The 13,244-nt window shown below is 41.7% G+C and overlaps 1 protein-coding gene across 1 annotated transcript; it reads left to right on the forward strand.

The window, feature by feature from the left end:
• Positions 1-851: 851 nt before the first annotated feature.
• LOC310858259 (high-affinity choline transporter 1-like) lies at positions 852-7,851 on the forward strand (the record flags this gene model as incomplete). The annotated part of the gene is made up of 8 exons (XM_083764366.1): positions 852-1,035; positions 1,575-1,688; positions 2,051-2,206; positions 2,962-3,110; positions 4,270-4,413; positions 5,961-6,114; positions 6,390-6,607; positions 7,321-7,851. The coding sequence occupies 8 exons, from the start codon at positions 852-854 to the stop codon at positions 7,849-7,851; spliced, it is 1,650 nt and encodes a 549-aa protein (XP_083620492.1).
• Positions 7,852-13,244: the final 5,393 nt, after the last annotated feature.

The following is a 13,244-nucleotide window of genomic DNA, read 5'->3' on the forward strand; positions in this document are numbered from 1 at the left end:
ACCTCTGAACTGTCATAACTGCATCCGTCATTTGATATAAAGAGCCTATCATTTGCATTGTTTGTTCAAGAAACTTTTTTTTTTTTTTACTATAGCCTACAGGATAAATAGCTATATGCCTGCATACTTTAATCTTGTGTATTTTCTTTCTGAATGGAATTAATCATTTTTATTATTATTGAAATGCACCGTGTCTTTTTAATTTGGTGAATATACTTTTGAACTAGAAGTTAAACAACTTTTTACTGGGTGGCAGGTTCTTCATGTCTTTGGGTTATCTCTATTTCCAAGGTAGAAAAAACAAACATCAGATCTATGCCAGCGAACATTGTGGAATAGTTGTCATGGCTACGCAAGACTACAATCCAGCAGACAATGAGTGAGTCAAAGTCACTTTTCTTGCCTACAGCTGATGATCTTGAGGTCTAGCCATCTGATGAACTCCCAATTGATCTCATGTTGCTGAACTATGCTCTGCTTTTTCAGTAATAGCATTGCCAAATTGTGTACTTTGTATTTGGTAACACTATTATGCTTATTGCTCTCTGTACTATTCCAGGACATCTGCCTTGTTGTGACGAAGAGAGAGTGGAAGTTGCCTAATGCACCACCATACATCACCTCTACCACAGTAGCTCACCACTACTAGGTCACACTGAGACCTTTATTGGAGGACTTCAGCTTGGAACTAGACAGTCTGGCCAAGGCCTCCCTAAAATCTATTCCCATGTTAATATATAACCTGGTAAATTACATAATGCCAGAAGTAGGAGCAAAACGTTCAGGCCTGTTGTAGCATCCAGTTACAATACCTGTCAGTCATTCTGTTGATTGCCAGTGGATGGGTCGTCATGGCTTTGAACATCCCCGGCCTGATTGTTGTGATATTGTTCTATTTATTAATTCTGGGGACGGGAATATGGGCTTCCCAAAAGTCCAGGAGGGCTGAGACGGATTTCCAGGGGGACAGGACAGAAGTTTCTCTCCTCGCAGGCAGGAACATCAACCTGATAGTGGGAATGTTCAGCATGACTGGTAAGCTGGGAAACACAATTTCCACATACCTGCAAAACAATAACTGGTCAGTGCATAATCTGCATATCGTGACAGGTCAACAGGTTTGTAGAAAAGTGAAGATGCTTTATTGATATAAAATAGTAATTGTGCATCTGCGTAGCAGATGGAGTTAGCCCTTCTCGAATCTGATGCCTTCATTCTCTTGAGCATTCTCTTCATCTCTTGTTCATGTAGGCATCCTGGGCTAAACTAAAGCTCTTTGTCTGAGTTCCTATATTTAAAGTATTGAGGTCCTATGTAAAGCTAACAGTATTTCTACATTGCAGTATTGATCTTTTTAAAACATGCGAGTACTTTTTCCCCAACCACTGATTGATAAAATTGTCTTGGGTATCTATCATCTATGGGTGGGTGTCGGTATGGGTAGCTATACTGTACCCATGTGTATGGCATCTTTATTTTATTTTTTTATGCTGCTTACTGTACAATTTAGTTAGGAATAAAAAAGATATAGAGCATATATCAGATCAACCATTTTCCCATACTGACTTCTGCAGCTACATGGGTTGGAGGTGGTTTCGTCCTTGGAGTGGCGGAGGCCGTGTACAGTCCTACAATGGGGTTAATATGGGCTCTTATGCCCGTACAGTATTCTGTGTCCTTTGTAATTGGTAAGTAAAGCACTTCATCTTAAATAATAGATAATAGATTAACTGGGCCTTCTTGATGCACTCAACTTTGTTTGGGTTATCTACATAAGTCCACAAGTGTATCTTCTTGACCATTGTAAGAGGATTTTCTCACTCAGGTAATTACAAATAACAGAAACAGAGAGTGTAATTCTGAACTCTGAAGTGATGTATTTCCAGAAAGACTTGAGTGTAGTCAATGTACAGTGCACACACACACACACACACACACACACACACACACACACACACACACACACACACACACACACTGTCGTATCATGTCATGTCTGTTCACAACAAATCACTAACTCAATGGAAATGATTATTTCTCCATGATCTAGGTGGCCTATTCTTTGCCAAGCCAATGAGGGACAAGAAGTATGTTACTATGATGGACCCGTTTCAGAGGAAATATGGAGTAGTATTCACTGGTGCCGTGGTACTCCCTACCCTGCTAATTGATGTGCTGTGGGTTGCCTGCACTCTATCTGGTTTAGGTAAAGACAAAATAAAACTTATTTCGACAGAGATTCATTTCACTTGCCTACCTATCTTCACAATAACCTAAAAGCCATCACACTCACAGTTGTCAAACCCTGCATGAATTATAATTACATTTAGTGAATAATTGCCTATTTACCCAAAAACTAGAATAAGTAATCGGACGGACACACACACACACACACACACACACACGGACGGACGGACGGACGGACGGACGGACGGAGTGCAAAACATACTCTCTCTGCATGCCTTTGGCCTGGTGGAGACAATAAATTATCCATTTAACGAACCAGTTACACATTTCTTAATGATTCCCGGTTAAACCATGAACTTAATTTTGGCCCCCTGGCCCCTGCCTAATCTAGTTGAATACCCCTGGTGTATGGTATGCTTGCATGTGCTGTTCTATCATTTACAATGATGAAGGGAAGACAGACAAAAACATTCTGTTGCTATCTTTCTTGTATCATGCCACATCATATTGGGCAGTAGTGGTTCTGGAGGTAGAGTGGCCTGTTTGAACCCTGCTACATCCTGGCTTTATCATCGTTTAGGTCAAGTATCCTTGAGCAAAACACTGTCTTCTCCTGATGAGCAGGTTGATACCTTGCATGGGTGCCTCCACCATCGCTGTTTTTCTTGTGTCATGTCACATTCGGGCAAAGCAGTTTAAAAAAGATCACAATAGGTGGCATAGAAATGCAGCCGAAAAGTCTCACATACAAGCTGTCCTTTATTATCCTTACAGGGTCAACCATGAGTGTAATTCTGGACTTGCCATTCTCCTACTCTATATGGATCTCCTCAACAATCGCCATCATCTACACATTGTTAGGAGGCCTTTATTCTGTGGCCTACACTGATGTTATGCAGATGTCACTAGTATTTGTCTGTCTGGTGAGTAACTATGTCAGTATGTACAAACGTACCCCAGTCAACTGAAGTTAATTTTAAAATGTATTCTGATCTCCTTGTGTTAGTGTGTGTTAGTATGAAAACTTAGCCCTGTGTTGAATAGAAATAAGAAGCACTGCCGTGGTTTGTGTGGTTGTAGGCTACAAACTGTAAACAGGTGATTGTTGGCGAGGGTTAAAAAATGATAATACTAAAGGAGGTCCAAGGCACACAGTTACAGTCAATTAAACATACTTTCTTTTAACGGCATAAGCTCGGCAGAGAGCATTAAAAAAGAGACAAAAGACCTACACGTCTCGGCTGGGTCCCATGCACATTAGCCATGTAAATAGGTCGAAGAGGTCGCACACACCAAGAATTAATTTTCATCAGGTTTATTTCTCTAAATCAGGACAAACGTTTCGGCTATCCAGCCTTCATCAGTGTGAGGAGTGCTCTGTGTCAAGTCTCTTTTGTAGGATTGGTGACAATGTGCAGGTGCACATACAGTACAGTACCATTAATCACCTCACAGTCACACCCAAGCAGTGATTACAGACTGGGATTGGTAATAGTGCTATAAAGTCTCTGTTAACCATGTAAATTAATTTACCCAATATATCTTAAAATACAAATACACAAACAAGGTTACAAAATAATTCAACAAATCTAATTATTTAGTCATCTTGTTTGTGTAGCCTATTTATAATTTAAGATATATTGGGCAAATGTATTTGCATTGTTAACAGACTTTATAGCACTATTACCAATCCCAGTCTGTAATCAATAACAGTGATTATGTGCACCTGCACATTGTCATCACACTTTTAAAAGAGACTTGACACAGACAACTCCTCACACTGATGAAGGCTAGATAGCCGAAACGTTTGTCCTGATGTAGAGAAATAAACCTGTTGAAAATGTATTCTTGGTGTGTGCGACCTCTTCACCTATTTACAATGTTGATATAAGCTGGTAACGCACCATAAATAAGTCAGAGTGCGGTGGTCACAAGAAAGTTTTATAAAGACATTAGCCCCACAGCACAACCTCATTAAGAGGTGCACCTCTTCCAATAGAATAATTGACATTTAAATTTCAATGTTTTATATTTTATTTGGTGTAATTCTCATTGTGGTGTCCATTATGTCTTCCTATCCAGTGGTTGTGTGTCCCATTTCTTCTGACCAACACCATATCCATAGGCATAGTACATACAGCCTTTAACCAAACTTACCAGGCACCCTGGATAGGCACTTTGGATCTGGACCAAGCCTGGGAGTGGATTGATGACTTCTTACTGCTGGTTAGTTGAAGAAAGTTCATCTAGAAACATATGTGGTTCAAACGCTATTATAGCAATATTATCAATGATTTAACTTTCCCATACCTGGATTAATGTTGGATTTGGTCAAACACTAGATTGGATATTTTCGAATACACAGGGAGGGAGGGACTGATGATCCACTGTTGGATTTGTGATAAATGATAAAATCAATCGTAAAATCACATTGCATTTTTTACAGCCATGCAGACAACTCATGTGATGGGGGTGGCTAGGATTAGACAGGATTGAATGTGCCTTCTTCAGTGCCCTGACCATGTAACTGTTGTGCCTGCAATTTTGCTGCAAACTCACCATGCGATTGTTTTATTGTGTTGTAGACTGTAAGACAGTGTTGATTTGATTAAAACTATGACGAAAATGTTGCCTGATGGAGGTGAAAGGAACTGATTGGAATAACGTGTTCCTTCCACGCTATACTTCCAACCGGGGAAACTCCCCTCTGTCAGATGAAAAGAAGCGGCTTGGACTCCTCATGCATTGAAGGAATCATGCGGTCAGTCTGTCAGCTCTCCCCAGGTTGGCAAAGGGAGTGTAGCGCCCAGGATTACATAATTAGACAATTGACACTGGGTGAAAAAAATTGATTACAAATAAAAACTAGACTAAAATGTTAGGGAGGGACTAGTGGAGAAGACTAGAAGAGATCCAGTAGAACTAAAAGACAAGTCATTTTATGCTTGGTCTACAAGCTCGCAACATGTCACGCATTGTGAGCTGGTAGATCGGCTATTTTCAGCATGCCTAAAATCAGCCATTATCAGCCATTAGTTATGACGCCATTATGACGCCTGAAATGCATGAAAATTACTAAAACTAAATCAAAATTCGTTGTCAAAATCAACACTATTGGGGCGCCAGTCCAGTCGCATGCCACATATAAGCTCTGGCCTGAGTGTGTCGCATGTTCGAGTCCTGTTCATGACGACCTTTTCTGCATGTCACTCCCCGTCTCTCCCTCCCTTTTTCCTGTCCGTCTTCACTGTAAAGGCACAAATGCAAAAAAAGAAAAATCTTTGAAAATGAGAAGGAAGTCAACAATAATTGTAAATAAATAAATGTCCAACGCACATCGACACATATCTACTCATATCTAACACACCTATCCCTAAAGCTCTTATTAGCTACTGTAACGTGCAACTGTGTTGCATGCTGTACCTCACAGTACTAATCAGCTATATTTCTACCCTTAACTGGAAGACAAACTACAAAATCAGCCTAAGGTTTCGTCCCCCTATAAAACAACAATAAAACATTTTCATCAGGGGGGCACGGCCACGGTGGCACAGTCTGTAGTGCTGTCGCCTCACAGCTAGAAGGTCCTGCAGGGTTCGATTGGGGGCTGGGGGTGTACATAAGACAAACTATCTGGGCCAAAATCCATAATCATGAAGCAAATACAAATGCATATGTAAAACTATACATACAATCACATGTTTCATTTAGGTCTTCATAAACAGCAACACCCACAATACTGTTATTTATTACCCTCCTCTTTCCTGTTCCAGGCTCTGGGCAGTATGGGATTCCAATCCTTCCACCAGAGGACACTGTCTGTTTCCTCTTCAGCCAATGCTCAGCTGATCTGCTTCATTGCTGCCCTTGTCATTGTCATAGTTGGAATCCCTTCTGTACTGGTTGGGGCTGTTGCAGCCTCCACAGGTAGGAAACCTAGATTTTAACAGACACGTTTAACATCATGGCTGAGGATATTATTGTCTCCGACCAGGGGACGGGAAAGAAAATCTAAAAATCACTACATTTCAAAGGGATTGTTTCTCTGTTTTCCCCGTTTCTTTCTTTCCTTTTCCACAAATCAAACTGAATAAGTCTTTATGATTGGGAGTCTGTGTGAGCGTGTACATTTTAGACAGAAATGTATACTCCAAACCAGTCTATGGCTCATGTGACTCTTGTCTTGTTCCTCTGTGGTGCAGACTGGAACGCAACGCAGTATGGGCCTCTGTCTCCATACGAACGGGGAGAGGAGAGTTTTATTCTCCCCCTGGCCCTGCAACACCTCACTCCATCTTATATCTCTATCATTGGGATAGGTGCTGTAGCCGCTGCTGTCATGTCTTCTGCAGACTCTGGCCTGCTTTCAGGGACATCTATATTTTCCTCCAACATCTATAAGAACATCCTCCGGAAACAGGTGAGACATACTGTATGGAGGAAACAGTGAGTTTGCTTCCCTGTGTATGATAGGGTATGATAAATATCAGACAAAACTTGGCTGATATTTTACCTGAATCCTATCATTCTATTGTGGGGAGGACATGGAAATTGGACAAATACGTTCAGTACCAGCCTACATGAAAACAACATATAGGTTTTACATAGGTTGATGGTGATTCTCCAGTCTATCACAACCTCTAGACACACAGAACGCAATAGACGTTTTTCATTGGATCTTCAGTTTCTCCTCACAATTGAGCTAAATTATTATTAACGATGGAGTGCCGTGTTTTTTCCACCCTAAAACATGATGATGGGTGGTGAATGGTGATCCACCTGAACTGAAGCTGCACCCACAGCTGCTGTTGTATGATAAATGGGATGCTATTGTGATGTCACTACATCACTGTTTTCTTTTTCATTGCCACATTTGACTGTCAAGGTTTCAGCCTCCAGGAAGAATCCCTAAATACAAAGGGAAGACATCATTGCACATAACAACCACACCAAGGGGTCTAATAAGTACTGTCACCTCATAAACACATGGAAAACTGGAAAGAATACAAAAATCACAGCACTCCATCTTTAAATATAGGCAAAGTTCCCCTTTAAAATGTACATACATATCTCACATATGTAAATACATTATCTCTCTCTCTTTCACTCTTCTCTCCTTACCCTGTGTGCCAGGCATCAGACCGTGAGATGATGTGGGTGATCCGTATCTCAGTTGTGGTAATAGGTGTAACCGCCACACTTCTAACCCTCTACTACAGCAACAGCATTCTGGTGCTTTGGATCCTTGGTGCAGACTTGGCCTATACCATCCTCTTCCCCCAGCTGGTTTGTGTCCTCTTCTTCAGTGTGTCAAATGGTTATGGGGCTTCCCTGGCTTACCTGGTTGGTGTGACGATGAGAATTTTGATCGGAGAAAAGGCTTTAGGTCTTCCAGTTATCCTCCCGCTTCCAGGTTGCATGCTAAAGGACGGCGTTTATGTCCAGCAGTCCCCTGTCAGGACTATCTGCATGCTCACCACCTTTGTGGCCATCTTGTTTTTCTCCTTCATAGCTTCTTGCATGTTCAACCATGGCCTGCTACCTGAGAGGTGGGACTGGCTCAAGGTAAAGAAAAAGATTGTCCTAGACAGACGCATCAAAAAGGATAATGGTGAAAATGAGCAGAGAGATGAGTCACAGGCCATGCTGGACTCTAGATTATAGGCCACTTTCTAAAGCACATTATATATTATATATAATGAAGTAAAACTTTATTACAATTACATTTGATAGAATCTCAATAGAATTCCCTATGCTGATGTATATATTGCTGAAGGCTGCTTCTTCATATTTTTCATATTTCTTCTTCATATTTCAGTTATTACATTTTTTCTTTTTACTTTACTGTAGATTTGAAACTTCACCAGGTGCCCTCGGCTGAGTTGCCATTTAGAACATCTGACCAGGCCTGATTCAATAACTAACCCGGTGGTGCGTCATATGCTGAGAGTGTGGGCCCAGTTCAGGAAAACTTATAATTATAGAGACCTCTCCCTGGTCAGTCCTGTGGCATCCAACCACCTTTTTGTTCCATCAATGCAAGACATGACCTTTCAGAGTTGGCATGGAAAGGGCATCAAATGGTTTAAAGACCTATTTATAGAAGGGAGGATTGTATCCTTTGATCAAATTTCAAAGAAATATAGTCTACCTAGACCACACTTCTACAGATTTCTGCAGGCCCGGCATTATGTGAGCTCTATATTACAGTACCTGGCTTCCCTAATAAGCCTAATGCTAACCCTATTGATGAATTTCTGTCTTTTGACCCAACGATTAAGGGCGCCATTTCAATATTATATGATATAATTTCAAATTCGAGGCCAGCGCCCTTAGATAAGATAAAGGCCGACTCGGAACATGATCTGGGGCTCACACTGTCTGATGAAGTATGGGATTCAATGTTTTCTTCTATACACAAGTCCTCTCTTTGTGCACGACATTGCTTAGTGCAGTTTAAAATAGTACATAGAGCTCATATGTCTAAGGCTAAACTGGCTAGTATTTATCCTGAATTACAACCATTTTGGGGGAATGTGTTCAATACTCTATCCAACATTATACACCAAAATCTAGACCCAGATCCCTTAGTGGCTCTCCTTGGCACTGCTGGAAGGGTCCTCTAACACGCATAGTGTGTCGTATGGTCGACTTTGCCTTATTGCTCGCTAGGCGTGCCATTCTGCTCAAATGGAAGGATGCTGCCCCGCCTGTGCTCCGTCAGTGGCTTCGTGATATAGAGATGTTAAAGGACAACTTTAGTTTTTTTCAACCAAGGTTCATGTTTTAGGTTGTTATTAGATAAAGTAAAAGTTGAGTGTTAATCTTTTTTCATTTGCTGCTTTCTTTCGTTTTAGGGATTTTAGCTGTTTTTGACAGGGGGCGGGGGCATTCGAGCATGGGGCTAAATATGCATTTTTTTACACAATTTTATGGTGATTTATTTTTATATTATTTACTATAGTCCTAATAAACGCCAGGAAATTACATCTGGCCACAGCAGATCACAGGATCTATTGAATGTGAAGGTAGCCTACTGGGGGAAGGCTTATACTGTGTGTATAGGCTCAATATGTCAGTTTGTCACATTCAATAGATCCCGTGATCTTTTGTGGCGTTTATTAGGACTATAGTAAACCATAAAAAAATAAATCACCATAAAATTGTGTTAAAAAATGGGTGGGATAGGGGATTGAGTTAAAATTTTATTTTCATATTTTGTCTGTTTAATACTTGCCCCAGGGTTTGTCACGAAAACTTGAATAAAAAGATTTTGAAAAGAAAGAACATCTGACCAGTCCATTTACTGGAGTAGTTGTTCAAAGATCTGCATTTAATTGTCGTGTGACAATGAACTACAGATCTATGAATTTTACGGGTGCAGAAATCAGTTTTTGATCACTTAAACTGCACTCGATGACACCACTCTTTGAGATTCTGTCCTGGTCATAAGATTTATTGTTTACTGTACTGTGTTGGTGTACTGTGCTCTGTACTGTACTTTGATTATTTTTGGAAAAAAATCTTCTAGAAATTACAGTGCAAACTACAATTTTGAGATATTTGTACTTTACTTGAGTATATCTAATTAAAGCAGGGACCTTTCCTTTTAAAAGTAATGATGCATATTATCTATCAAAGACCCCCTAAGGATGTCCAGTAAAAAACGTTTTAGAAATAACAAGACACAGGCACAGTTGAAGTTCAGAGCTCTCAGCCCTGAACAGGCTTGCATTCGGGAAAAAAACCTGAATGCATCATCACGTGACGTCAGGGAGAGATAGGGGTTTCGGCAGCAACTCTGCTTAATTTTTGAGTGGTGCAACCACTCCCTTACGGAGCTATGTGTGTGGGTGGGTGGGTGACTGGGTGCGTCTGAGCACGAAAACGGCATGGTTGTTTTTCACCACCTGTGCGCGACCTAATACACACACAAACACACACGCACATATTAACTGTATATATGGTGATTTCGGGTGTGCCAGTACAGTGACAGTACAGTACAGTAGTAGAGGGTACAGTAGAGGGACCCCCACACGGTAACTGTCATTTCTCAACCGTTTCGGACGCGGGGCGGCTCGCCGGAATCGGGCCGGCACCCTGGGTGTGTTCCTGTGGGTCAGTACAGTGACAGTACAGTACAGTACAGTACATTACAGTACAGTAGAGGGTACAGTATAGAGGGACCCCCACACGGCAACTCTGTCATTTCTCAACCGTTTCGGACACGGGGTGGCTCGCCGGAATCGGGCCGGCAACCTGGGTGCGTTCCTGTAGCCTGGCTAATAAGCCAGACTAATATCACACAACACTGTCGCTGGTGGAGACAATTATTCATGACAAAGCTGTACAGTATGTATATCCATAACATAAACAAGCAGCACGCTAGCAAACAATTCACTATTTCTTTATTTCAATACTTTTATTATTATTATCATTATTTTCACAATTATATTACCTGATAATCATCATTTTAAATACACTAGTTTGAAACTCTATACCGTCATGCATACATTTGTCGCGCAAATTATCAAAACATTAGAAAGTAGGCTAGCCGGGCGTATCTGTGTATCAGAATATATAATAATAATAATAATAAAATGATTGAAAGAAAGAACTAGTGTATTGTCTGCTGCTTGCTTATTTTATGGATATACACTGTTGACTTTTACAACTTTGTTATGAGTAATTCAACTAAAAATACTTATAATTTGCACAAATAAATTGCATTAAACAGTACTGCCGGGCGGATCTTTGCACAACCGCTCCGTCATTTAGATATATTCCTACATGGACAGGATCTGTCCCTCACCCTCTTTGGGAGGGTGCTTGCTTGAATTAGCATTCCTACTCTAGTGTAAAATCTAAACTCATGGGACACTCTCTGCCTCTCTGTCTCTGGGCGAGCTCTCCCACCTCGGGCGACATGTCCGGACTTTCGGGGACCTTCGCGGCGAGATGTCCGCACTTTTCGCGGTGAGTCGGAAAACCGGCGACTTTTCCAGTTACCACTCAGACAGTGAGGGAGACCGAGTTGTTGGTCGAGTTGTAGCCCCTCTCGGAACCCTCCGTAAAGCTTTTCTGAAATTTGGATGTCACTTTGCGTAGGGTCCCTGTGCGTATCTATATTTTCGTATGGGAATGTTGGAACGCGGACATAAATATCCTCGGTAACATCGAGTCTGCGCCGTTTGACGTCTTCTTTTCGTTTGCGTTATTCTGAAGGTGTCAACTATAAGTACCTATACATACCGCTGCGAATTCTCTTGTGTCGCTTTGTTTGACCGATTTGGTCGCTTTGATTCTTCTTGTTTATTTACCGTTTATTGTACCGCCTCCCGATGTGCGGTTGGCTTGTGCCGGCTACGTTCCTGCCTCTGATCTGCTCTGTCATAGCTATAGCGCCACTAGCTAGCCAGATAGGCGGTACAATGAGGTGTCAATAAACAAGGAAGGAAGAGAAAAATCAAAGCGACCAAATCGGTCAAACAAAGATTAAAAATACTTAACGGCTTCCGCGCCACAGGAGATATTCGCAGCGGTATTTATAGGTACTTAAAGTTCACACATTCAGAAGCCCTCACACGAAAAAAAAGTCCTCAAAGAGCGCAGAAGGATTTATCCGAAGGTGTTTACGTTTATTATGTGTGCGTACCCGGTGGCAGGGTGGAGGAGGTGCGCTGCGGGTCGGGAGAGGGTTGCGGTTTAGGTTTAGGTGTCTGCCCCGGGGGAGGTTAGGGTTAGGGTGAGGGAGGAGGTAGGTTGTCGTTCGGACCAATGCTCCGTCGGACAAAAGGCATGCACTCGGGTGGAGGTGGAATAGGACCCCATGCTCTGGGTCTAAAAAATGTCAGAAACTTCAGTAGCATTGGGTTCTGCTTGTAGGGCTAGTCGAGTTGCAGAGTTGGAATTTGTGTAGTAGCCTAGTATTTATATCTTAGTATTAGTTTTAGTTTCGTTTTAGTAGTAGCTTAGTGGTAGTAGTAGGCTATAGTTTACTTTTACCAAAATCGTCTTTTTAAAAGCAAAACAAAACAGCTTTTTTTAAAAAAAGCTAACAAGATGCCTAAGCGTTGCGTTATTGGAGGGTGCAGTAACTCCCAATGTGATGGCCAAATGCACGTTTGGCCAAAAAACGAGAAGATTGCTCGCAAGTGGGACCTATTTGCTCAGATCAAGAGAGCGGACTGGAACAAGGGGACCCCGGGCCTCTCGACAATATGTGGGGCCCACTTTACTCCGAGTGATTATGATTATGATGGCTATGGGCAGTGGAAAGCTGGACTAAGAAAACATCTGAGACTGGCGAAGGATGCTGTTCCCACACTCAATGTTGCTGGTGGTGCTCCATCAGCCACAGTTACCCAACCTGAACCTTCACAGTCGCGAGCGTGTGCCATGATAGAGATAAACAGAGTGAGTATTTACGTGTTATCAATGCATTTTAAATCTACCCGTGAAATTTGTCGGGTAGATTTTTCTTTGAATGTATTGTGAGGCTATGTGAGCCTAGGTAGGCCTACTGTGTGAGAAATCAGCAAAGAAACATTGTAACTGCCATGACCAAATCTGCGAAAATAAACTTTATCAATGATAGCCCAGGTAAACAAAAACAATCCTCGGGAGCTCTGGAAGCTACTCAACAATTAGCTCTGGTCCATAGCTCTAATGCGCACTGGACCACTGGACCAGAGCTACTCAACAACCTAATACCTATCTAACTATCTAGCAACTAGCTCTGTGTTTAGAAACTGAAAACCAGGTTTACAAACATAAACAAAATCGAACGACACTTTCGGTGTCACTGGTGGGTCCTAACAGACTTGCCGTAGTTTAGTTGCGTGTCTACTGCGCGCGTAAAAGAAAGCCTCCAGGTTGTATTTTTTATTTATAAACAATGTGGGTCGAGGGCAATAGTGTTATCATGAAGAACGCGTATCAAAATCCCTTTTCATGAGCGTGCACGAATCCGTGTTGTGAATGATGTCGTAAGATTAGGTCCCCGCAGCAGAGGGCGCTGCGATAGTACAGGTAACTGGCGTCTTGTTCTCTTCTTG

The sequence above is a fragment of the Protomyctophum parallelum genome (assembly GCF_964188405.1).
Source record: "Protomyctophum parallelum genome assembly, chromosome: 5".
Lineage (NCBI taxonomy): Eukaryota > Metazoa > Chordata > Actinopteri > Myctophiformes > Myctophidae > Protomyctophum > Protomyctophum parallelum.